General features: G+C 45.8%; 1 protein-coding gene across 3 annotated transcripts; it reads left to right on the top strand.

Annotated features, from left to right (window-relative positions):
- The first annotated feature begins 394 nt into the window (after positions 1 to 394).
- Positions 395 to 25,527, top strand: EGFL7 (EGF like domain multiple 7). Of its 3 annotated transcripts, XM_036749438.1 has the most exons (10): positions 395 to 628; positions 4,180 to 4,246; positions 11,632 to 11,787; positions 12,357 to 12,479; positions 14,100 to 14,209; positions 15,262 to 15,357; positions 16,322 to 16,504; positions 17,834 to 17,898; positions 22,552 to 22,717; positions 23,672 to 25,527. In XM_036749438.1, the coding sequence occupies exons 3-10, from the start codon at positions 11,708 to 11,710 to the stop codon at positions 23,692 to 23,694; spliced, it is 846 nt and encodes a 281-aa protein (XP_036605333.1). In that variant the 5' UTR covers positions 395 to 628; positions 4,180 to 4,246; positions 11,632 to 11,707; the 3' UTR covers positions 23,695 to 25,527. The 3 variants fall into 3 exon arrangements, with proteins under 3 accessions (XP_036605333.1, XP_036605335.1, XP_036605334.1); XM_036749440.1 differs by lacking the exon at positions 15,262 to 15,357; XM_036749439.1 differs by lacking the exons at positions 395 to 628; positions 4,180 to 4,246 and adding an exon at positions 6,176 to 6,260.
- The last annotated feature ends 957 nt before the right edge of the window (positions 25,528 to 26,484 follow it).

Below are 26,484 nucleotides of genomic sequence, written 5' to 3'. Positions count from 1 at the left end.
TAACTAGCTCGAGGGCACAAAGAGAATTACGGGACAGGGTAAGGACTAGAACCCAGATCCCTTGTTTCCCAGAGTCCAAGGTTATTTCCATCACACCTCACAGATTCTTAGGAACATTTTTAGGGACCCAGGTAGACTGATGCCCACTTTCCAGAAGGACCTGTGATATGGGCTACTGCTCCTTTTAGACTCTCCTCCCCACCTCCTTCCCTCCTGCCATCCCCCTGCCCCCATCCCCTCAGCCTCCTGTTTGTTCTGCTGACAGAATTCTCTTTATCAGCGAGTAACACACACAGGAAGTCCGGCCTGGAATTGTCCATCCCAATCCTGATTTACAGGAGAAGGGAAGCATAAAAAGCCGCCCTTCCTTGCCTTGAGAGAGGGGCCTCCCATCTCTGCATGAAGCTGACCACTACAACCTGACCAGGACAGATGAGAGAAGAGGCAGCAGGGATGGGAGGAAGGTGGCAGCCTCAAAGCCTCCCTGGAGGAGGTGGAGGTAGCCTGCACAGCATGATGAAGAGGTGTCTGGTGACTCTAATAGGGTCAAGGTTGGGGAGGGAGATGAGTTCTGGGGGCTGAGACGGAGGTGAAGAAGCAGTGGGGCTTGGAACAACTACAGAAACAGGTATGGTTTGGTGTAGTCTGGAGTCCGTCTAGGGGAGAGGGGCCCCAGAAAGGGGGGGAAATGGGAACTTGCTAACCCAATAGTTCAGTATTTGTTGAATATCTTTTATATAGGACCAAAGAACTATGGACTGGATGATCCCTAAGATCTCTTCTGGCTCTAATATTCAAACTCCCTTAATGTAGAGAGGAGAATACTGAGGTTCAGAGACCGAAGGTCACACAGCTAGTTAGTTCAGGGCCAGGAGTAGAATTTGACAAACTGTCCAAACTGTCATCAATACATTTTCCTGTAAGTTTCAATCTTGTCTCCTAGAGGATGATTTACAATGCATTGAGTAAAGAACTATGTCTCATATTTTTCTGTCTCCCTTTTTAGCACCTAGCACAATGCTTTACACACGGTAGGTCTTTGGGGTAGATGCTTGTTAGTTGATGAATGCATACTGGGAGGTGCTCTAGGAAAGCATCCTGAGGCGGTGCTATAGTGAGGGAGCCTGTGTATTATTACCCAAGTCATGGAGCATAAAAATGTCCAAGCTGAAAAGAAACTTAGAACCTACAACATAAAATGTAGAGCTGGAAGGAGCCTTAGAAATAATTTAATCCAAATGAATTTTCTAGATGGGAACAACGAATTCTAGACAGGGGAAGTGGCTTGCCCAAAAGTCACAAGGGGAATTAGGAGCAGAGCCAAGACTAGAACCCAGGTCTCCTTGTGATTATAAAGGAACACAAATAGCTTTTCCTTTTTTAAAAAAGCAAAACTAAAATGAGAAATGCTGAGGTCACATCTATAGGATTTGATTGCTCATCCCATACTTTCTGTTTCTGAATCAGACACATGCTTTGAGTCAAGAAGGGAGAAGTCATCTGAGAAAAGCCAGGCACCTTTGAAAAGCCTAATCTTCAAGATTTTTTTTTTGATCTCCTTGAATGGGTCCTGCAGACTTGTCTGCTGTGTTCAGCCTCTTTGCAGCATTAACAATAATCCCTCAATTTGGATACAAGGCTTCTGGTCCGCCCCCACCCTCCAAAGCTCTTTCACATCTATTTTCTTATTTAAACCTCCTAGTCTTCACATAAGGAAGGCAGGGCAGAAAGAATTATTCCCATTTTAGAGAGAGAGAAAGTGAGGCTCAAAGAAAAAGCAAAACCAAATTATTCAAAGTCATCCAGTGAGTCAGTGGCAGAGCCAGGTCTAGGATCCAGGCCTCTTGTCTCCCTGCCTGAAACTCTTTTCACTTGACCACAGCTGAAAGAGCCAGGGAATTAAAGTTCAGAGAACAGATAATGGCAGGTCAAGGGTTAAATGCCATCAATCCACAGATAAGGGGCCCTGAAGAATTGGGGGTTGGAAGGAGGCTTTGTTTCCCCAGCCTGGACGCTGACCTGGTTAATGGGTTTGGATTCTGGAAGGGGTAATAAAATAGATTTGCAAATAGGTGGTAGGAAAGAGGGAGAAGTCCCATGATTTCTGGCTTTGGGGTACTGTTGCTGGTCGGATACTTACTGCCCTTACTAGGCAGTCCTGGGACCCTAAATGCTTCTCTGTACTAGGGACTATTCATCTGTTCAGAGTAGCTTATATACTTCCCAAGCCCTGGGGATGGGTTCCTGGTAACATTATACCTTTTGAGGTAGGGATGAATCCAGGATCGTGGTCTCCAGGCCCCAGCCACTTAACTTTTTAACCCTGTGGATGTCCAGCAGGGCAGAACTAAGCAATGTCTGAGTACCTCTGGCTGGGTAAGACTGCAAAGGAAATAGCTCCGTACTAGGAAATGAAATCTAGGTCTGCCACTAATTAGTTACATGATCTTGGGTAAGTCTCTTAGCTTCCCCAGGCTTCAGTTTATTTGTCAAAGGCGGATAATATAATAATGCCCATCCCTACCTACTTAGAAGAGGGATTTGAACCCCAAACATGAAAATTGATAAGGAGCACTTTGAAAGGTATAAAAGTAGGTTATAAGTGAGGTGAGAGGGAAGGAAAGGGGAGAAAAAGTGGGAGTGAGACAGAGGAAGAAAGGAGAGAAAAGTGTTAAGACCAGAAGTACAACCATATCCTGACTAATGACAAAGAGCTCTATGAGTGGTATTCAAGGGAGCTTTGCCACAACTGGAAAGAGGTGAATGTACCCTCTCTAAGTAGTCATTAGCTGGTGAAAGTCTGCAGATCTTTAAAGCAAAAAGCTTTCCTTACATTCTCTGGGGGGAAGAAGGCAATGCTAGAGGAGAGCTGGGGGGAGGGAAGTGGAGTTGAAGGCAGAGATCCCTGCCCGGCTTTGCCAAGTAGAGTTCTAGAATACAAAACCAGAGCTGGTGAATTTAGAGTCAGAAGACCTATATTTGAATACTACTCTGCCCTTTTAGCATTTTCCTGACCTTGGGCCAGGCATTCTACTTCTCTGGGCCTCAGTTTCCTTATCTGTAAAATGGAGGACTTGAATTAGGTGATAACTAAGGTCTGTACCAGCTCTGAATCCTATGTACAACCCAGAGGGGAGATTGATTCCAAATCCCCAAGAGTTTGACTCTAGAAAGGACGAAGAGACATCAGGAAAATGAGGAGATTCAGAGACGTGTAAGAGACCTTAGAGGTCACCAAGGCCAGCTCCCTCTTCATTTAAAGACAAGGAAACAGACTTCAAAAAGTTAAGTGAGTTGTTCAAGGTCAGTCCCATTGGCTAATATACAGCAGAGCTGTGATTTGAACCCAAGTTCTCTGACTCCAGCTCAGTGGCCCCTGCACTATGTCACTCTGCCCATATCCCCAACAAGTCAGGTAGGTTGTCCCACGAAATGTGACAGTGGCTGTGAGTGTTTGAAGGCCTGAGTGTCAGCACTCTTTAATTTTCCACTAAGGATACCACAAAGTGAGGATGTGCCTAGAGCCAGCATCCCTTCCTACCTGCCCAACACGACTGAAGAGGGGACTAGCCCTGAAAACATCACAGCAAGTTTCGTCACTAGCTACCTTACTTTAAGATGCCTCGTTAATTAAAGCCAACAATGGTTGGGTTGGAGACATACTTACTGAATATAGATGTGTATAAAACAACTAATGCCAACAGAAGGGAAGAACCAGGAGCAAACTCGCTAATGAGGCTTTGCTTCAAACTTCTGGGATAAGGGCTCATGATTCATTGACAGCAAGCCTGGGTAATTGGAGTAAATATTGACTAAGCCCAGGTCCCCAACCCAAGCTTTAGACTTTCACACCTACTTGGGACAATACAAACATATTATCAGTAATTGCTGAGCAGGAGGATCAGTCAGGTAGTCCTGAATCTTTAGTCTAAATAAAGGATTAGGGTTAAGGAGAGAAGTCCAAACAGGACCCCAATTAAAGAATTTGTTAACTGGAGGTGGTGGAGTCAGGCTGTGTTCTCAAAAGAGGGTGAAACTAAGTGTACCATGGGGAATTGTGCTGTCGACCTTCATTTCTACCTTGCTGTAATCAATCTAGGTTTTACTTTGAAATTAAGCAACTGAGTCTTTGGCCAAGACTATGACCCACTATATCTCCTGTTCCCCTTGTTCCAATAGCAAGCCAGAGGCAATGATTAGAAGGAATCCCAAGAATCCAGACAAATGACTGAACCCCGAAGACCAGGTGAGTAACCACGGAGGAAAGCACACAATATGGCTGGCCACCCCACAGTAGGTTTTCACACTGACACACCCAGGACTGCAACAGAGGTAGGGGTTTTCTCCTCATTTTCCATTCATCTACTCCTTAGGTCATCATCCTGGATTCCTAACCACTTTCTACTCAAAAGCATCATCCTTGCTATAGTCCCCCTCCTCCTCCTTGGTCACTATCCCTTCCTCCAGAAAAAACCAGGATGCTTCTCAAAGCACCAGACATTCTGGCTGAGAGTCAAGCCATTAGAACAATGACAGGCAACACAGATAGGGAGTGGCAGTGTGGGTCAGGTGGCTAGAGCGAGAAGCCTGGAGTCACAAAGGCCTGAGTTCAAATTTGATCTCATACACTTACTGGCTGTGTAACTTTGGGCAAGTCACTTAATCCTGTATACCTCAGTTTCCTCATCTGTAAAATGAGTTGGAGAAGGAAATGGCAAACCACTCCAGTATCTTTGCCAAGAAAACCCCAAAAAGGGTTATGAAGCATTGGACATGACTGGAAAACGATTGAACAACCATAACCTTTCCCAATTTCAGTTTTACAAAAGCTGAAAGATTTAGAAATGGAATTCATCTAGGAGCTCATCTCTTCCAACCTTTCATTTTATAAATGAAAAACAAATTTACAAAACCTTATAGTTCATAAAGGTGAACAGTTGCCCAAGAGCACATAGGTAACAAGGAACTGAGTTAGGATTTGAATCTAAGTTGTCTAATGCTAAATCCAGTGCTTTTCTCCCATTGCCTCCCAAAGATAAATGAAGTATTTTAAGTGCTGGTAGAAAACTTTTGTTTACCTAAAATATTCTTTTTTGGGCTTCATCACTCTTAGCTCAGCTGGTTAGTTTATGCAGCTACAACCCAGATACCTATGGGGAGGTGGGCAGAAGATAGAGTACTTATTTGCTCCTAGCCACATCCTAAATCCTTCGATCCAGGAGCATGAGTCCCTACAAGGGAAAACTGGCATATACAGAAATGGCCTAGGGGGGGAAAAAAACCTTAGTCCTTACAGGGTGGTGGTGGTAGATACAACTCTGAATTCTCACAATGGCAGGTTTAGGTTTGTTCTTTTTTTTCACTCTTCGCATTCAACTTCTAGAGAGTAGAGGACTAATTTCTCTATAGGACACCTGCCTCAGAATAGGATTTTGGTCTAGTTGAGAAGAGAGATTTTGATTTTTTCAGTCTAGTTGAAGCCGAAGAAGAAAATATTATAGCACTTAGCTCCCAGGGTTGTGGTAAGGATAAAATAAGATAATGCTTGTAAAGGACTACATAAATGCTAGCTAATGTTATTGTGCTAACATTTGGAGCCTTCATCCCATGCCCACATTCCAGTGCTCTGCTAATATCCAAAAGAATACTCGGAGTCTCCGATATTACACTCTGTCTCCTCTTCGGATCTCTAAAGCTCGGACTTCAGTCTCCCCCTTCCCAGGAGAGACGTGATCTTATTAGGAATAATGGGAAAGCCTGGAATGTATGAAGTTAAAGAACAAAAACTCTTGTGGACAGTTTCCAAATGTGGCTCCCTCCTCCTAGCCATACGGCCCTATATACTCAAGAAATAGGGTCACTGAAAGCTGGAAATCAATCCTCCCGACCCTAGAAAGGTCCAGAGCTAACCACTGGGATTCTTGCACCCTCTCCCAGTGGGGGTAGGGAAGACGGCTCTCTTGGGGGACCGCCAGGCAGGTCAGGCGGTTTAATCCCCGAGGCAGGAAGGTGGGATGGGCCGGGGAGGGGCGGGGACCCCGCTGCTCACGTTCTTGCCCTCCCCTCCAACTACCCTTAATGCTGGGTGGCCGGGATCCCTACCCCGGTAGAAGCCCTCCCGCCTCCGGGGGAGGGGGCTATAGCAACGAGGGGCGGGGCAGAGGCGGCCGGGGATAGCGGCTCGGTGTGGCCTCGAGGCGCCCCCCGTAGCTGGGTACCCCTACAGCTTAGCGTGCGCTCCGCGCCAGGACCTACTAGTGGTGAGTGAAGACGGGCGCGGGGCTCCGGGGGTCAAAGGGGATGAGATCAGGGCGAGCGGGGACTCTCCCTTAGAGGGTACTATCTTCAGACAGTCGGTACACCGGACCGAGACGGGAGACAAAAAGTCTAAGTTTTCTGCTCGTGAGTTGGACCGAATTTTGGGGTTTGGGAGGGCCTCGGACTCAGCCGGCGGGCGAGGAGGAGTTGGAGATTAGGACAGGAATAGAGAAAGCCCTGGAGACCGGAGACAGCGAGAGAGGAGGCGAAATGGACAGAGATGGGACAGTGAGGAGGAACTAGCAATAGGGCTGCGGGGGGGCGGGGGGAGGAGGGAAAAGCGGGAGGGGACCGAGGAGGAAGGGGGCGGAGTGGAAAAAACGGGTGGGGGACTGAGAGAGGAGGAACAGAGAAGGAGTACGGGGCAGGGGGCAGTTAGTGGACAGAAAGGGAGAAGGAACTTAGCAGAAGGGCTGAGGGGGCGGGAAGCGGAGAGCACGGAGAGGAGGGACAGAGCGAAAGTGGAGAGGAGAGGACAAGAGGGATGGAGCAGGAGGCTGGGGGGGGGTGGAGCAGAGAGGGGCAGAGTGGACAGAAGGAAATGGGGCAGAGAGAGGAAGGATGGAGAAGAGAAGAAGAGAGAAAGAGTAAAAAGGGAGAGAGAGAAGGAGACAGAGAGAGAGAGAGAGAGAGAGAGAGAGAGAGAGAGAGAGAGAGAGAGAGAGAGAAGGGGAGAGAGAGGGGGAGGGAGAGAGAGAGAGGAGGGAGGGAGAGGAGAGAGGGGGGAGGGAGGGAGAGAGAGAGAGAGAGAAGAGAGGGGGAGGGAGGGAGGAGCACGTGAGGCAGAGACAGGTCAGAGTGAGAGAGGACTAAGGAAAAAAAAGAGAGAGTACTAAGTTCGGAGAGAGGAAGATCCTGGGAGACGGCATGGGGGGCGGGGGCCAGGACTGAGTGAGAGAGAACGGAGAGCAGGAGAGAGGCTGAGCTTAGAGACAGGACGATCAAGTTGGCCGACTAGAAGAGATAGAATAAGGAGGCGCAGAGAGGAAGCAGTAGAGATGGAGGAAGATAGAGCAAGAGGGAACAGAGAAAGAGGCAAGGAAGGAGGAGAGAGGGAAGGGAAAACCGAAAAAAAACTAACAAAGGGAAGGAGGCATTAGCAAAGAGTTCAAGGCGCTGAATATGCTCTGGGTTGAACAGAGAACTCCGGGACCTGGCTTTAGTCCTGAGACTCACAGACATCACATTTATCCCCCTTCTCTTTGATCTCTAGGCTCTATTTGCAGGCCAAGTGGAGACGAGCTGACTTAGAGGGGAAGGACTGGGATACCTGGGCTGATTTGTCACCTAATCAAAGGGGTACAGGGGCGCCTGGGGTGGATGGTTGAGCTCAGAGGTGTAAAAGGGTACTCTTCACAGAGCCTTTGGAAAATACCCCACCTGGTGGTCACTAGGGGAGAATCCTCAGCTTTAGGGGCCAAGGGAAGTTGGGAAAGGAAAGTAGAGGAAAAACCGATACTATGCAGGTCTCTAGTAGGTCTCACCTCCTAGGAAGGTTTACATTTCACCATAGGTTGAACTCCTGCCTAAGAAATCTCTGCAACCTTTAGGTGTTTTAAGAGGTAGCATTCACAGTTCGGAGGGAGGAAGCTGCATGATACAAAGGGATGTACTCTGATTCCAGTTAGAAGACTTGAGACAGAATCACACTTTTGATTCAGTATGATTTGTCAGATAGCGATGTGGGAAAGTGGAAAGAGTATTGGCTCTAAGGTCAGAGGTTCTGGGTTCAAATCTCTTGTCAGATATTACCCTTGTGATTTTGGACAAATTACTTAATTTCTCTGCACTTCTGTTTCCTCATCTATAAAAGGAAGGGGTTGGACTAGCTGGCCTCGGAGATACCGTCTAGCTTTAGAAAAACAAGACATAACCCTCACCCGCAAATAAAAGCTTCTACTTAAATCCCCCCACTGATACCCCAGGGCCATTGATGAGAAGCTCTCCTAATCTTCTGAAACCTTGGGAGATACATTTCCATCCCATACATGCCACCACCCCTCCATGGCCAAATCCTCTAAACCTACAAGAGGGTGATTTTGTTTAAGAACCATCACCAGGTGCATAGAGAGGTAACCTCCCTTCCCTTGTTGAAGGGTCTGGTCTGAAGAGAGGGGGATAGATTACAAAGAGTTAAAGCTACTGAGATGGTTCCACTGTCCCCTTTCTTTCTGTTTCTGTGGGTGCGCTGACTACCTCAGCAGCCCCTGCATATAGGGGGAAGCCAGTAGAAATCTATTGATTTCGTATTTAAGGAAGTTGAAAAGTGATCCTACCTGACATTGTCCCCTGGAGTCCCAGATTGCTAACTGGACCACTGGATTTCAAGGATATTGCTGTGGATACTTACTCAGATTTTTTTTTGAGGGGTGAGGCATCTTCAGGAGTGGGAGAAAGATGATGAGAGTTTTAAAGGGGACACTTATTGCCTGCCTTTCTATTGTAATAGCCTAACTGATCTCCTTGTCTTTAGTCTCCTCTATCCAATCCATCCAGCATAACATTCCAAATTAATCTTTCTACATGAACAACTCCAATCACCTCACTTCCTGTGCCTGCAAAAGGCCTGGATTCTTCTTCCCAGCATGTGAGACCCTCCACAATTTGTCCCCATTGTCCTTCTCTAGACTTATTTCTCACTGCTCCCCATTAAGAGCCTCACACTCCATCTGGGCCAGGCTCCTCCCATTCCCAAGATGCATTGGTCTTTCTTGACTTGCTGCCTTGTTTGAACTATTCTACTTGCCTGAAATATACTTCTCCATAACTCACCTTCAAAGCCTACCTCTTTCAGGAAGCCTTTCCTGATATCCTAGCCAATATATAACATTTTATTAATACATATTATATAATATATAAATATATATTTATTAATATAACATATATAATAACATAACATATTATTTTATATTCTGTTATTTTGTACTAATCTGGTCTTTTCTTGATCTGCTCTCTCTGGTGTGCACTGGGGGAAGAGGGGGCAGGAACCAACCCTAGTTCTTAGGGCCAGGCTAACAGGGTGTGCCCCAAAGAGTAGGATTTGTAAATTAACAATACAGAAAAATATGGACTAGTAGAAGGAACCTCAGAACATAGAATGTCAATGCTAAGAGGGATGTAGACATCATTCAGTCTTATTCCCTTACATTCCAGAAGAGGAAACTGAGTCCTAAAAAGAGGAAGTGAGAAATGATTGGTTTAGGGCCACACATTGAGTTCCAGCTCTCCTGGAACCTAATCCAGGGCCCACCATGCTTTCTCCCTGGTGTCTGATTGTGTGTTCCGCCCTATACTTAGGTACTGTAGAAGAGGCAGGAGTTGTTTTGGGCCTTGCCTTTAAGAACCTCACACTTTAGCTATAGTGATGGAGTTGATACAGGTGGAAGAGAAAACAATTCTGCGTTGAACTATGTTCCACTAACACTGAGTACTTCAGTAATGGAGTAATGCTTAGAGAAGGAAGAGGTGACTATAGACTGGAGGCGTTGGGAAGGCTTCATGGAGGAGATGGGCTTTGTATTCAATAGGTAGAAAGTGGCCGGTTAGGCCATTCCAGGTCTAGGGTGGAGGGTGAGTAAAGGGACAGAGGTGAGTGCGTATGATCTATGCTGGGTAACAAGGGAAAGAAAAGCTCACCTGAAATAGAGTGGGTATTGGAGAGCCACAGGAGATGAGGGTGATGGGTGGATATAGGGAAAGTCAGTTCATGCAGGGCATTGAAGATCAGAAGAGAGAATAGTCTAGTAAAGTCAGTACTGAAGCAGGAAGAGATGGGATTTGGGGGTTTGTTATCGTGGGGTTTCTGGGTTGAAAATCCTCTTTGAAATCAAATGGTAGAACTGGGACCTGCCACCTAGGTTCCTCATTCTGCTGTCTCCGAGTGAGAAAGATTTGGGGATCTCGCCCATGGTTAGCATATAAGGAATTTCCTTACTATCTAAATATGCAGCCACCAGGAGATTCCTTTGTGGAATACATCCTGGCTTCCTATGCATCTGGTGGGCAGGTTCTGTGAGCCAACCTCCTTGGGGAAACACTGTCCCTAGGGAAGCATTGCTAGGGAGATGTTTAATCTACTGAGGCAAACAAAACTTGTTTCCAGCATTTTACAAGCACACACTGCCATAAAACTAGCATGCTTATTAGAATCCATCTCCTTGTCTTTATTCCTGAAAGTAGGTCCTGAGTCAGCCTGGACTTAGGCAGCTGAGCGCAGGAAGGCCTGTCTGTATCCAGTTTTGTTTGAACTTTCTGGTTTCAACTTTCTGTGTCTCAGTGGATTCTCCTGCCTTTAGTCAGTGCTCTCTAAGCTAATCATTATTCTAAATGCTTCCAGGCCTGACCAAGATGCTTTGTTCTTGATGCTAACTCTTCCCTGCCTTTTTAATTTAACATCTGGCTGACGAGAAATTTCAGGGCACTTTAGATCCAAAAATGTGTTCAGTTTGATAGTGGTGTGCCTCTTGGAGGAGCCCAAACATATACCTGTGGTATTCTTTATTCTAATTTGTTTAGTTCATCAGAACATGTGTTGAAAGTAGATCATATTGTCTGCCTTTAAAAACAAAAAGGAAGGATGAGCAAATGTTTGCTCATTTGAATGCGTCATGGTGAATATACAGTGTCTCATTGCTTGGGGATGCTCACTGTGATGATTTTTACAGAAGGAGAAGAGAGATCTCAATTTCTGGAGATATCTGGTAAAGAATGGGATGGCACCACATTCACAATTGAGTGCCACCTGTTTGTATGACCTTACATTGGCACCATGGAGAGGGAACATTCAAAGAAAGAGACATGGTCCCTGCCCTTGGGGAGCTCCCCTTCTAGCTGGGCAGACAATAATAATATTAACACGCAGTCATAGGAAGCTTTAAGGTTTACAAATTGTTTTATTTACATTATCTCATCGGAACCCAGTGAGGTAGGCGCTACTGCTCTTATGCTCCACTTTTACAGCTGAGGAAACAGAGTCTCAGACAGGTTACGTGAACTGCCTGTGGTCACACAGTCTAGTCAGAAGGGAGATTCAAACCCTTGTCTTCCTCTGATCCAGCCCTGTATCCATCGAAGACATTTCTTTCCCACCAGTCCCCCTCCTCTCACAACCCACTGCCCAATACCAGGGAGTGTGTCCCTTGATAATAATACAGAGTGTTCTGAAAGTCTTAGTAAAGTTAAAAAGTCAATAATACTTTTGCGGCTGGGAATATGGTGGGTAATTAGTGAGAAGCTCCTGCTTCCCTACAGAGGAGCCAAGTCCCAGCCAAGGGAGATCATCAGGGAGCTTACTTTCCGGATCATGTTCTCTAGTTTCAGACCATCCCAGTAACCATGCAAATGTGGTAGGAGCTGGAATAAGGAAAGCACTATCCAGAGGATACGGGAAATGTGGAGTTCTGGGGCCTTCCTGGTGACCTGGATTCTCCTCTTGGGAGTGGGCAGAACAGAGCATTTCTACCGGCCAGGGTAAGTCATGGTCAAGGAGCAGGAGTGGGAAGAAGGAATGGGGATAGAGCATTTCAAATGTATTCTGATGGCCTGGATACTATTTTATACTTTGAAATACCTAAGAGTTCTTAATCTGGAATCCATGAACTTGTTTTATTTCCTACTTTGATAACTGCATTTTAATATTGTGGGTTTTCTTTGTAATCTTCTTTTATGCATTTAAGCCCATCATTTTGAGGAGTCCCTAGGCTTCACCAGGCTGCTAAAGGGGTCTAGGGCAAGAACCCTACAAATACAGGGCTGTTGGCCCAATCTGGGAGATCTGGGAGAGGGTTAAAAATCACACGAGAAGCTCAGCCCCTTTGGACACTATAAACACAGCGACCCAAAGTCCCATCATGGGAATTCAAATTCATTCCCTTCTGAGTCCTGGTTTAGGTCACAACTTGAGAATCTCCTTTCACAACCCATTTCCTTTTTTTTCCTCCACTTAGTATTTAGAACGCATTTCCTTGAGCTAGGGCTGAGGGAAGCCTACAGTGATCCCATTCCTTGTTCCTGCTTCACCCTTAACTTTTTCTGCTCAGCCGTAGGATATGCTCCAAAGCAGCTACCAAGGAAACTGTCCCCATCACAGAGTCCTATATCCAGAGGGTCTACCAGCCCTATATCACCATCTGTGAAGACCATAGAGCTTGCAGCACCTATCGGTGAGTTGAACAGCCCCAGCAGAGCCAGCTAAGGGTTACACCCAAGAGGCCACCAAACAGGTACAGGTCTCCTGACCACCATGGCTCCTCTGTGTTATTAATAAATAACATCCACATTGGGCACATCTATCAACCAATCATTAATAAATAATTGACTATATTCCTCCTTTGTGCCCAGCCTCGTACCAGGCTATGCTGGAAGGAGAGCCAGAAGAAGAACCTGTCCCTATCTTTGGGGAATTCACATTCTGGGTAGGGAGATGAAACTCAACACACAAAATAATTAGGGACGCAAGGGAAGGAAAGGCATGGTGGTACGGTAGAAAGAGATCTGAGTTCTCATTTTGGCTTTGCTGCTAATTAGCTATGAGACCCTAAACAAAGCGTTTTACTCCTTTTGGCCTCAGTTTACCCATCTATAAAGTTGGGGAACCAGACCAGCAGATCAATTTGAGCTCTAACATTCTTTGTTCTAATTGTTATGGCCATAACCAAGGACTACTTCACGTAGGTGTAAAGACCTGGGCCTTGAGGAATGGGTAGGAATTAGATAAGTGAGGGACATGGCACGGGCCAGTATTCTGTTACCCTCAGGAGGATTCTAGTTCAGATCCAAGCTCTTCATCTTTCCTGCCCAACTCAAGCCCAAGCTCTTCCTAGGGGCAGCTAGCTTAGTCAGAGGAGTAACAGCACATTAACATCATCAACAACAACCATGAAACTTAATTAGCATTTCTTTTTTTTTTTTTGGAGGGTGGATGGCAGGGCAACTGGGGTTAAGTGACTTGCCCAAGGTCACACAGCTAGTGAGTGTGTCATGTGTCTGAGGCCAGATTTGAACTCAGGTCCTCCTGACTCCAGGACCGGTTCTCTACTCACTGCACCACCTAGCTGCCCCATTAACTAGCATTTCTATGGCACTTTAAGGAAGGTTTGCCAAATGCTGTACAAATGTCATCTCGTCTGATCCTCACAACAACCCTGGAAGGGAGGTACCCATTTTATAGATGAGGGAACTGAGGTTGAGAGTCATTTAGTGACTTGTCCACAGCTACTAAGTGTATGAGGGAAGTTTTGAATTCAGGTCTTTCTGACTCCAGATACAGTGTGTATTCAATGTACCACTTAGTCACCTAGTCCAGAGAGACCCTACAGAGGAGCGGCCGGCCACCAGTATACCTTAGTAAGTTTAGCCTCAGTGGTGCAGACAGGACCCAAAAATAGAGAATTTTAGAGCTGAAAAGGACTTTAAAGATAATCTAATTCACACTATTTTAGAGATGGGGAAATTGAGGCTCAGAAAGAGAGAAATGATTTGCCTAAGATCCCACAGCTGATGAATAGAAGAGGCAGAAATAGAACCTAAGTCTCTAGACTCCATCCAGTAGACTTTCTACTGTACTTATTTGGAAATAAGCTGGGCATACTTTTTCAAGAAGTTTTGTGCTTGGTCCTGGGGATCCTCTCCTCCAGATCCCACTTTCCACAGAAGAGCCACAATTTTGCTGAAATACAGAATCAAGTCTTGTCTGGCACGTAGTGACAATTGAGGCTATTGTGTTGGGAGGCATTTGGATTCCCTGAACCACATTTGAACCCTCCTCTGACACCTTCCCACAGGACCATCTATAAAACTGCTTACCGACACACTTCTCGGACCATCTCCCCACCACCATATACTTGCTGCCCAGGCTGGAGAAGAAGTAATGGGCTCCCTGGTTGTGGCACAGGTAAGGCCCCTTAGAGGGCTGTTCAAGCCATACAAAGAAAGCATCCTTGGGAATTACGGTAGATGAGGAAGGAGAAGATAGGAAGATGTTGGTTGGAAGGTGCTTTGAGATCATCTAGCCTAACCTCCTCATTTTACAGATGGAGAAACTGAGACCCAGAGAGGGAGAAGAAACTTGAACAAGGTCCTACAGGTAGTAAATAGTAGAACCAGGATTTAACTAGGACATTTCCTGACTCCAGTCTAAGCCCTTTTGTGCTATAGCTGGGCCAAAGATAGGGAGTGTCTTATGCTGCAGTATTAGTAAATGATTAACACCTTTAGAGATGGTTCAGCTACTAATTACCTGTGTAACATCACAATTCCCTTTACTCCTCCAGCCTTCATTTTCCTCATTTGTAAAATGATACCTAGTATTTAGTGAAGCATTAACTCCAGTATCCTCTGAGTAATTGTCAGTTATGGAACACCATGATCTGGGATAAATTAAAATCACAAACAACGGAAAACCATCAGGCCATAACCTATTATGCATGATGCTTTGCATCTGAGAAATGACATCATAGGGTATAAGACCAGAAAAGGAGGCGGGCTGGCAGTGTAGCAAGAATGAAGGGTAACAAATGAGATGAAACCTAGTGCTAGAGTTGCTATTTGTGTGAAAGTAAGAGAATCAGAAAAAGGCCTTTAGCACATTGGGTGTAGTATCCATTGAGGAGTCACCAAAGAATGTGACCAAGAAATACACAGGAAGAGAAGGCATCAAGGGGCTGCAATCTACATTGATGGAGGGAGTGTCAATACTAGGAACATCTTTGGGAGTCACCAAAGCATCCCAGATGACACAGTATATGATATTAGTAACAATAATCACCCAGAATTTAGTAATTTAGTAAATTCTTGGTGCCCAGAATTTAATCTAGTGACATAGTGTCCAGTTTGGTGGAGGGGAGCACTTTCTCCTTTCGTTCCTGGGGAAATGCCCATTCTTCTTATCTTTCCCACAACTTAATTGCCTCCACCATCGGTGCCTTGATTTCTGTCCTCATATAGCAATATGCCAATCACCTTGTCAGAATGGAGGAAGCTGTGCCCAGCCTGGTAGATGCAGATGCCCTGCAGGGTGGCAAGGAGACACTTGCCAAATAGGTAAGGCTGGCCTTTCTAAGATGGGCCCATGTCTGATTTCTATATTAGCAATCCCTTTACAGACATCCAACACTCTGTGATTTCCAATATACTTTTACTTCCTATGGCTTTACAATCTTGTGAAGCTTTAGTACTCCCATTTCTTAGATGGGAAAACTGAAGCCCATAAAAGTTAAGTGTACCATCTCAGGGCACACAGTTACTTAGTAGTAGAATTGAGATTCCCAGGTCTCCCAATGACTAGCCCCAGTCCCTTTATACTAGACTAGGGGTGGGGAACCTGCAGCCCTGAGGCCACATGTGACCCACTAGGTCCTCAAGTGTGGCCCTTTGACGGAATCCAGACTTCACAGAACAAATCCCCTTAAATAAAAGGATTTGTTTTGTAAAACTTGGACTCAGTCAAAAGGCCGCACCCAAGAACGTAGAAGGCCACCTGGAGCCTGGAGGCTGCAGGTTCCCCTGGGCTAGACCACGCCATCTTCTGGACCCTGAGAATGTGAACTTTTTGGCTACACATTCTTAGGAAAGTACCTATTGAAAAGATGCCTTCTCCAGAACTAGCTGGGCCAGGGATCTAGGCCATGGATCAGAGAGTTAGGGGCTCAGAACAGAAATCCTGTGGGCCCCACCCACCAGTGCCCACAGGCAGTCCCCTCCCTACTCATGTCTTATGACCTGGAAAAGTCTCCTACAGCTCTACCTCCTTACCCCCTCACTCAGTGCCCACTGTTGCTTTAACATGGCAACTAAAGACAGGTTGTATGTGAGCTTCTTGTGAGCCAAGGATATGGTGCCCATAACACTGGCAGTTCCTGTCCCCACATTCCAGGGAGCAATTCTCCCAGGATGGTCCCAGGGCTTCAAAACTCATCACTACTGGGGATAGGGTAGACAGAACAGGGAAGGGGAAACTCAGAGCCTCATCCTGATCCTCTCTCCCCTCCCCCTTCATGTGTTTCAGATGTGGATGAGTGTAGTCAACCTGGTCATGGCTGCCCCCAGAAATGCATCAACATTCCTGGGAGTTACCACTGCCAGTGCCAGGAGGGATACGAGCTATCTTCGGATGGGAGACTGTGCCAGCCCCAGAGTGGTTCCCCAGGAGTGACCTCAACTCTTTGTCCCACTGGGCAGCCTCAGCCAGGTAACATGCTGCCTGCCTCACTAGATTCATGGAGACTTCAGTGGATCTGGCAAAAACTAGGTTCATTTGGCAGTACCAAATAGGAAAGTCCCAGGTACTAGTTACTGTGGGGAGAGCCAAAGGGTAGGAAATCTGGTCCCTGTACCCAGGAAGCTTATAGGAAAGTTGAAGAAATGGAACACAAGATTGAGTTACAACAGAACCTGAGGATATGAGCAAGATATTCAAATAGGGTTAAAGGGAGGAGGTGGCCCCTTCCCTCATCTTCTTTCCACATGAGTGTGAATTTCTCTAGCCTTAAGGGATATCCTAGATACCAGCTCCAACACAGCTCATCATCCTGGAGTCCTCCAACCTTATCTTCCTGCTTCTCTCCATCACAGAAGGGAGGCCACAACATGGGCCGCTGACAATGGGTCATTATTACTTTTGGTACGCGCTGTGACACGTCAAACTCGTACCGTGAGTAATAATGCGCCATTGGCAGCCTGGGCAGCAAGAAAGACAACGTGGATCTCAGCAATGGATCGTACACTCCCTGTCTCTCAGGTTTGCGTAGAAAATAGGGTAGTGGCTGGGGGTGTAGCTATGTTTATAAGACACTAAGACCGTGAGAGAACATCAACCATAGAACCTCAGCGCTAGAAGGGACCTTAGAGACCATCAAGTCCAGCTTCCTCATTTTACAAATGGAGAAACTGAGGCTCCAAGCAGCATGGCTTGCCTGAGGTCACATCATGAGTCAGTGGCAGAAACAAAACTTTGTCTGAAAATCTCCTTTGCCTCTATCATATTCTACCTTAAATTATATTGATTTGTATTTATTTGAGTTTACTTTCCCCAGTAGATTGTAAGCTTCTTGAAGGCAGGCACTATGTCCTTTCATTTTTGTACCTCTAGCACTTGGCATATGGCCTTGCAAATAGTGGGCACTTGATAAATATCAAATGAATTGTTGAATAAGTCAACCAAGGCCTGACACCAAATTCCTTGCTCTTTTCACTGCCCCATAATAGCTAGCATCTCTATGGAGCTTTAGAGTTTGCAAAGAACTTTCATCCATGAGTGATCTCTGACCAGAGAGGAAGCACACAGGGAGGATTCTGGTGAAGTAGGGAGGATTCTGGTGAAGTAGGGCAGATTTAGGATTGACACAAACAGACATTTTTGGGGGCCCAGTGGGTTGGCAATCTGTAGAGCTGTAAGAATCCAGAGTTCACTTTCTATCCCTAATGGGAGGTGGGGGTGGGGAGGGGAACAATATTTGGAGTGTTTTGAGTCTGTCTTTTTAACTTTCTGTGACTCAGTCTTCCTCCCATTCTCCGATAGAGGCTTCTGATGAAATGAAAGAAGAAATGCAAAAGCTAAGGAGTCGAGTGGATATGTTGGAGGAGGTGAGCTTCTGGCAGCTTTCTCAGAACAGATCTGAGATGTAGGTAGAGGCATCAATAGAATCCCTCTATCCAGAAAAAATCTACAGAGAGCACCTCCCTAGGATTCTGTGATCACTATATTCCCCCAATCCTTCCCTTCCTAGGTTCTCTCACATGTATTTCACTTGAAAGTGACCCAGTACTCCACATAATGCTGCCCTGACCAGTGTGGTTTCCTCAAGAGCACCATTAATTTGTCATCACCAAAGCCCACTATGACATCTCTTAGCAGATCGCCTGACCCACAAATCAGGTGGTCTAACTCCAGAACCTCCTGAGACTCAGGGAGAATGAACTGACTTGTCCAGGGTCACACAGCTTAGCTACAGTATCACAGGCAGGATTGTGAATCCAGGGACTCCGGACTCTGGCTAGCACTCTATCCACAGTGTCATTTGAAGTTATAACCTGACAATAAACCACTGGGCAGAAGGCAAAAGCTACTTAATTTCTCCCCCCACTCCTCCACTTCCACCACCTTTCAGAGTCACTTGCCTAGGGAGAACAATTTTATAAAGTTGATCATAGCACAACAAACCATGCAATGGATGGGTGGGGAGGGCCATTGAGAAGGGAAATCTAGGATAAGTGTTAAGATTAGATTTTCCACTGAGAGGGAGAGAGGGAAATATCTCTGAACCTGGCAGGGCATGGACTCTGGACCCTCTGTGATTGACAAAATTCTGGTCTCGATCCTGACTCAGCTCCCAGTTTGGGCTCAATGAGCAGTGAAATAAGCCTCAGGAAATTTTTATATGCTAATCACAGTGAACAGAAGGTGCAGGCTGGACTGGGAATACTCAGTCCTGGAGCCTACCAGTATTCCAAGGCCCTTGACCTTCCAACAGCTACCGAGAAATCAAATTGCTGCAAGCCTAAAACCTTCCCCCAATACACACCCATTTCAAGTGACCTTGGAAGCACATTTTTTTCAAGTATTTCTTAACTCAGTGCACACTCTACCACTGAAAGGGGGAGAAGGAACAACCCCAGTTGTCCAAACACAGTCTCAATTTATTGACATACCTAAAGCAACAGTGATCATTTAAAAAAATATACAATGCTGTGGATAAAAGAAACATATAAACATTGACAGAATGTCATATGCATTATAAATTAGCCCCTGCTCTTCAAATCCTACCTTGTGGTTGCAAGCTTTTTTTTTTTTTTTTTTGCAGGGGGGAAGGCAGGGCAATTGGGATTAAGAGACTTGCCCAAGGTCACACAGCTAGTAAATGCGTCAAGTGTCTGAGGTCACATTTGAACTCAGGTCCTCCTGACTCCAGGGCTGGTGCTCTGCTTACTGTGCCACCTAGCTGCCCCGTGGGCAAGATCAATTTTCCCTGGAAAGCGATCCAGTGTCCCCCTCAGCAAAGTGGTCTCCAGTTTTCTAGCCTGATTAGAAAGTCTCTCCCTGTTGCCTTCTTGTGAGCACTGAAGATGTGGCTGCTAAAAATTATTTTCTCCAAGTTGAGATTTTTGCAGCCATAGGTGTATATGGTGGTGAACTCCCCAGGGGGGATTTAGGACAGAATTCAGTTGATAATGTTTTTTAGTTAAATGCAGCTTTACAGAAGTGTGTCTATTGCACAAATCAAGGTTCTGTGTAGACCCTGATAAGGACTGGCTGTACCAAGTCCTCCCTACCAATCCTAAAGTCTTAGAGCTGAAAGCTGAAGGAAAATCTAGACACTGTCTAGTCCAGGCATTCTTCCCTTTTGTGTGTGTCCTGGCCCTTTTAGCAGTCTGGTAAAGCCTACCAAGTCCTCAGAACAATGTTCTTAAATGAATAAAATAAAATACATAGGACTGCAAAGAAAATCAATTATATTGAATATATATTATTATATTTAGATATTATATACATTAATATTACATATTATCAAAATATATATGTATATATATATATGTTTTAAAAGTTCACAGACCCCTATCTCAAGATCTTTTTTTGAGTTTCACCTACTCTTCCTCATATTATAAATAAGGAAACTAGAGCCAACTAGGTGGCAGTGGATATACTGAACATCAGCCCTGGAGTCAGGAGGATCTGAGTTCAAATTTGACCTCAGACACTTACTAGTTGTGTGACCCCGGGCAAGTCACTTTACCCTGATTTCCACCACATCCTCCCCTCCCCCATGAATAAATAAGGAAACTAAGTAGGAGAGCTAGGACTAGAAGCCAAATCCAGTGCTCTTGTTTCCCCATCCTCCCCCACCTATTTCCCACCTCCAATTAATGACACATGGATTACTGTAGTGACTGGAATTAATTACTGAATTTTTTCTTTGGGAAAAAGCTAACTGGTTCTCTGTCCACTCGAGCAAATCTTTGAGCCTGGATTCATTAACACTCTAAACAATGGGCAAGATTGCCTCAAACTCAAACACACACAGTACTCAGCTGTGTCCCAATTACACTAAGCTTTGAGTAAATGTTGAGGGTGGATGGGGGTTAAAGAGAATGATGGAGATACCAACTAGGGTGAGGACCCTAACAACTTCCCCTTCCCTGCCACTTACAGGGTCCTGTGGGGCCTCCCTTCTCCCTTCCACCTGCAGTCCCCAGCAGGGCTTACGAATGACTTTGAAACTCTAGATAATTGGTATGTCTAAGATGTTGAGGGTGTGCCCGACTGATGGGAGAAGCATCTTTCCTTTCATACTTCCTGTAAAAACTCCCCTAGCTGACCACTCTTACAGGAAGGGTGATGGATGCCACCCACTCCCCCCCACCTTCTGGGCAACCTGGTGCAGCCCAAACTGGAACAAGTATCAGCTTGCTAAAAGCTCATGCTAGCATTTGGATGAAGAAGGTACGGTGGCTTCTTCAAACTGTGAGTCAGTTTAGTCAGCCAAGCCCAAAGATTTGGAAATAGTAGGACATGGTGGGAAGAACCTCGAAATGGGAGGTAAATTATCCAGCTATCAAAATCAGCAGGTTAGAATTTGGAACTCAAAAGTTTTAAAAACAAATGTTAAAAATTGTTTTTACATGTAATTAGGGAAAAATAAAATACTAAATAAATTTTTAAAAAAGAATGTAAAAGAAAGAGATCAGCAGGTTAGGAACCTGGCACTGAATCCAAAAGCCTACAGCTAATAAATAGCATTTAGCTCTTCCAGAGCAAGAGAAAAATCAGATTGCAATAAACCCAGCAGGTTCCACCAACACACACACACCTGAAACTCTCTGGTAGTCTTGCCTCAAGGGGCCCTAGAAGAACACTTTTTCAAGTACTACTTAACTCATTGCAAGAAAACCACAACATTTATTAAGTGTCTGCTGTGTACAAGAGGGGTGGTGTGGCATAGTGCCTAGAGGAGGCCATCTTTGGAGTCTGAAAGAGCTAGTTCTAGTCCTTCCTCTGATGTATATTGGTTGTGTGACTCAGGGAAGTCACTGACTCCCCTCAGTGCTCTGGGAGACTCACAGACTTGTTACAAATGAATTGCTGATCTACAATAGTGAAGGGAATTTCCATGCTGGGGTTTCCCCAATTCATAAAATCACATGTCTAACACATATCTATCCACACCCCCTAAAACCCATGTGCCCAGTACCATGCACATACAATGGACCCAGCACGGCTACTGATTACTGGGCAAGTCCCTGGCCTGTTTCCTGTTTTGAGTGGAAAAAATAATTCCTAATCTACTTCCTTCACAGAGTTGTCAGATTTTAGACCTTGAAGAGGCCTTAAAGATCACAGAAGCTAATGAGATCATATGCTTAATAGAGAAATATTATTAGAAAAATAAGAGTATGTTATTATTATTAACAGTTGGACACTTGGGGATGAGATAAGGACGGGGGTAGGGAGCCTGCGGTCTCGTGAAGCTTGGATTCAGTCAAAAGGCCACATTTGAGGACCTAGCAGGCCACATGTAGCCTCAAGGCCACAGGTTCCCCACCCATGGGATAGGAGATAGCAAAGTCTCTGGGAATTTAGGCCTGCCATCATTGGATCCTGAGCTTTGAAAATCTATGACTATTTGCTGAGGTCAAAGGAGGCTGGGGAGATTGGGCAATGATTAACTAAAACCTATTCCCTAAAAGGCCCATTTTATAAGTGGTGGAGATGGAAGGACCTACCCAGAGCTGGCCTATCCTTTGTCCAGGAGGCCAGGTCACTGAGCAGCTTCCTCTCTAAAGCTCTTGGGATAGGAGAGGTACCATAGTAACCTGGGCTGGTCACCCTGGGTCAGGGTCAGCCTGGAGGCTTTGTTAGAATCTCTATCTGGCCCTTCCTAGAAAGCTTGAAACAGCTTTCTGACATCTCTTCCCCCATCCTCCACAATAACTTAGGATCATTTCTTAGTGCTTTCCCTCTAAAACAATCTTATGTTTAACTACTTTTTGTGTGCATACATACATATATGTATTTGTATATGTATTACATATATGTATTTATTAACTTTATGCTATATATTTAAATGCATTTGTCTCCCCATTAGAATACAAACTCCTTGTGATTGAATATAATCCCTTGTCACAGGGATTGTTTTATTCTTTGTACTTACATCCCCAGCGCCTGGCACAGGGCTTAGTACACAGTAGGTGTTTAATGAATGTTGGTTGATTTGATGGCTGGATTTACTGATTCTCCTCTAGAAGCTGCAGCTGGTGCTGGCTCCCTTCCATAGCCTGGCACCCCAGGCCTCAGAGGATGGGCTGTCTGCTGACCACATCAGCCTTCTGTCCCACTCTTTCCAGCAGCTGGACCGGATTGACTCCTTGAGTGAACAGATTCTGTTCCTGGAGGAACGGCTAGAGACCTGTAAGTGGATGGCATCTTTGCCTCTTCCTACCTATTTGTCCTTTCCTGTCCCCTGCCCTCAGGTAGTGAGCCTAAGTAAAACCTTTCCAGACTGAGAAGACCTTTAAGGCTTCCTTTGTATTGCTGGCTCATCATCTTTTTATGTAAGGAGTCCTTTTCTTCCACCTCACTGGGAGCTTTCTAAAGGCAGGGCCCAGTTGTGATCTTCTCTTTCCCTAATAGGCACAAGTCTGCACTAGGGAATTTTAGAGAGAGAAATCCCTGTGGCTGATCCAGGAAGGATGCCCAGAGGAAGTGGGACTTTAGTGGGGATCCCTAAAGTATAAGTAGAGAGTGAGAGACAGAGAAAAGGGCTGGGGAGAAGGAAAGGGAAGGCATTCTGAGTCAAAGGAACAGCATTGGTTTCTGTTGGCTTGGAAACAGATTTTGGGCTTGCAGAAGTGGTATCTGACATTATGGTTCTCAGGAAGGTTTCAGGCTAGTCCTACCCTGGCCCAAGTCACACTAACACAGCTGGTGTTGCCCAGCTATGAGGCCTAGCTCAATATGGGAGTTGCCTAAAGCTCAGAGAGACCAGCAAAAGCCTGACAGATCAATGGCCAAAACAATGAGTATGAAGCAACTACTGTGTGCCTAGGGCCAAGCCAGCAGCCAAGGGAGAGAAAAAAGCAAAAGCATCGTTTCTTCACCTAAGGGGCTTATGGTAAGTCCTGCCGTGGAGATCAATGCACTGCTTTACCACTAGGTATTGGAGACCAGAAGTAGGGAAGACCATAGGGCTGTGGCCCCAGATGGAGAACGAAGCTCACACACCCCCTTCCTTCCTGTTCCTGGAGAGGAAGCCAGAGCATTAGAGGCCTCATTTCCTTGTGGTTAATGGTAGGCTCATGTAGGTTCTGGGTTCCTTTGCCCCCATTGACACTGGTCTCTCCTCTGCTTCTTCCTGGTGTTTAGGTTCCTGCAAGAATAAACAATAAGAGACGGCCAGCTAAGTCCAGAGGCCTCACCTGGCAGGGGGTGGAGCCAAGGCCCCAGAATGTGACCACAGGGAACCTGCTACATCTTCTCCTTTTAAAGATGTTTGTATTGAGTATAAATCTCAAGCCACAGACCACTAACCCTCTTCAAGAAAGTCCTCTGGGCACCTTCGCACAAGCAGACCAAGCAGCAGGCTGCCGGATAGCTTGTGATATTAGGGTGAATTGAGACCCAGCCACTTATAGCCTTCTTCTGTGACCCAACCTCACCAACTCCCCATTCCTCCTTTTCCCTCAGCGTTGGTGGGACTTGGTCCCCCCGTCCTGTTTCTGGAGAGAAGATAAAAAGCTCCCCCCATCTCAGTGGGGTTTACGTATTCCCCCCAGCTCGGGAAAGGTAGGCACCAAGGAGCTATGAGGGCATAGGTCAGATCAGAAGCCGGTCTATCAGGGACAGTTTGGGAGAGGCAACATTTAGAACTTGGGAAAAGCAACCATGAGATAGTGGCGGGGGGCGGGGAACACCCCAACAACAACAACAAGTGGTTTGGAGTAGGGAGCCTGGATTTAAATCTTCCTTCAGTTACTTACTGTGTAGTCTTGGCCAAGACGCTTAACCAGTTTCCTCATTTATAAAAAAGAGAGATAGGTTAAGTGATCCCCAGTGTTTCTTCCTGCTCTATAGCCTTTGATCCTTCAGCTCCATGAGAAGAAAGAAAGAAGAATCCTAAATTCTGAGGCCGTGTAATAGAGCATAAGGCATGCTGCAGTCAGGAGAGACCTGGGTTCAGATCCTGCCTCTGACATGTGTTAGTGAGGCCACTTAATCTCCAAGATCCTCAGTTTTCCCTTCTGTAAAATAGGGATGACACCTGAAATGACCTCCTTCATAGGGTTGTGAGGATGGAAGCAGATTATGTCTACAAAGCACTTTATAAGCTTTCAGGTGCTATCTAAATGACAGCTATTGGAGTCATTCCCTACATGTATGTGGAGATTATAGGCCCACAATACCTAGGAGTTGGAAGGTTCCTTAGGGATCGCCCAGTTCAATCTCCCCTCCATAATACCCCAAGATGGAGCACATCCTGAGCTGCCAGCAAGAGAATGTGAGCTAATTTCTCCCTTCTACAGTGGGGATGAGCTGACCCAAGCCATGCAGTATTTCCTATTCCCCGATGTTATCAAACAGCCCACAAAAAATTGTGTGACATCAAGTTGAGCATGCAGTCTGTGTTTAAGGAGTTGGTCTTTTCTTTTTTTCCCCCCACATGAATCTGATCCAGGAATCAAGCTCACAACCTTGTCCCCATTTGTACTGTGACCTGAGCCAAGGGTAGTGAGCCCCATCTTGAGTCTTGATTGGCCCCAACTCCAGTGATGTCCTTCCCTCCCTCCTCCTCTTAAAGCTGCTCCCTACTTGGACAGCAGCCCCTGCCTCTGGTACAACCAATGCCAAATTCTATTCTAAGCTTGTGTGTGAGGGCAGCCCGCCCACAAGCAAGGGGATGACTCACCCATTCGTCATCCAGGACCTAGCCAAGAGCAAGCTGTCCACGGGATCCGGGCGAAGGTACACGATCTCTTCTGCACTGACCTTCTGCTACCATTCTGGTGTCTGGCTTCTAGCTTCAGGACAGGAAGGAAGAAGGGAGGCCATTCCCTAACCCTCCGCCCCCAACTCAGGGAAGTTAAGAGGGCAGCAGTGCCCAGTGGATAAATTAGTACAATTGTAGCTCACTGCCTCTCAGGACCGATCCATCCAGAAGCAACTGGTATGTGTTTAATGCTGAGTCTAGTCTAACCTTTGTAAAAATAAAAATCAAACTGTTACCAGATTGTGATAATTGAATGCAAATATAACTGGAAGCCTGCAGCACCACTGCACCTGGCCATGCTCACCAGGCCTTAAAACCACAATGATTTTGTCATTCTACTTGAAGACTAGATCGATCCTCACAACACTTCCTTTGAAATTTGGAGCTAGGTGACAGGGAAATGTGTGTGTGTGCCCATGTGTGTGGACGTGTGTGTCGTGGGGCAGCCTGCCTCATCCATTGCTATTTTAGCACCAAGGTCACTTCATGGCTAGGGGAAGAGGAAGCAAGCCCGAGCCCCGTGAAGCATGATCATTTCTACTCTGCTGGACTCTGAGAAGACAGAGGAAAGTCACTCCATGTCACACACCATTGCCCTAGCTACACAGGTGTTTGCCAATAGGAACGTGGGTATGAACATGATACAGGGAAGTATCACCAGGGAAGCCTTCCCAGTGGGAAAGCAAGATGCAAATTCACTGAAGAGAACTGAGTCATTCCCTGTGCATGTGGCAAATGTTTAAGGAGCACATGCCCCCGGAGCAGATACTGAAGGCAGGCCTGGGCTAGGAGTCAGGAAACCTGGGTCATCAACAACCTGCAAGACTGTCTACATCTCCTGGGCTTCTGTTTCTCTGTCTTTAAAATGACCCGGATACTTCTTGCAAAAGGTCACTGAAAAGATGGGGGTTAACAATAGAGGCTAATGTGACTCTCCTTCATAAATTTTTATCAATAACATTTTTAAAACAAAGTTTCTCCCTGTATCCCTCCCCTTCCCATACCCAAAGCCATCCCATATAACAATATTTTCAAAAGAAAAAAATGTCAAACTGATCAATGCATTATAAAAATCTTAAATATGTACAATGTACCAGTCCTGGACCTCCTGCTTCGAAGGGGCAGGGGGTTCGAATGCCTTCTCCTCTCTCCTTTGGAATCCCGCTGCTTCTGGGTAACTTTGTATCATTCA

This window comes from Trichosurus vulpecula, chromosome 3 (genome assembly GCF_011100635.1).
Source record: "Trichosurus vulpecula isolate mTriVul1 chromosome 3, mTriVul1.pri, whole genome shotgun sequence".
Classification (NCBI taxonomy): Eukaryota; Metazoa; Chordata; class Mammalia; order Diprotodontia; family Phalangeridae; genus Trichosurus; species Trichosurus vulpecula.
This window is presented reverse-complemented; position numbering and strand designations above follow the sequence as displayed.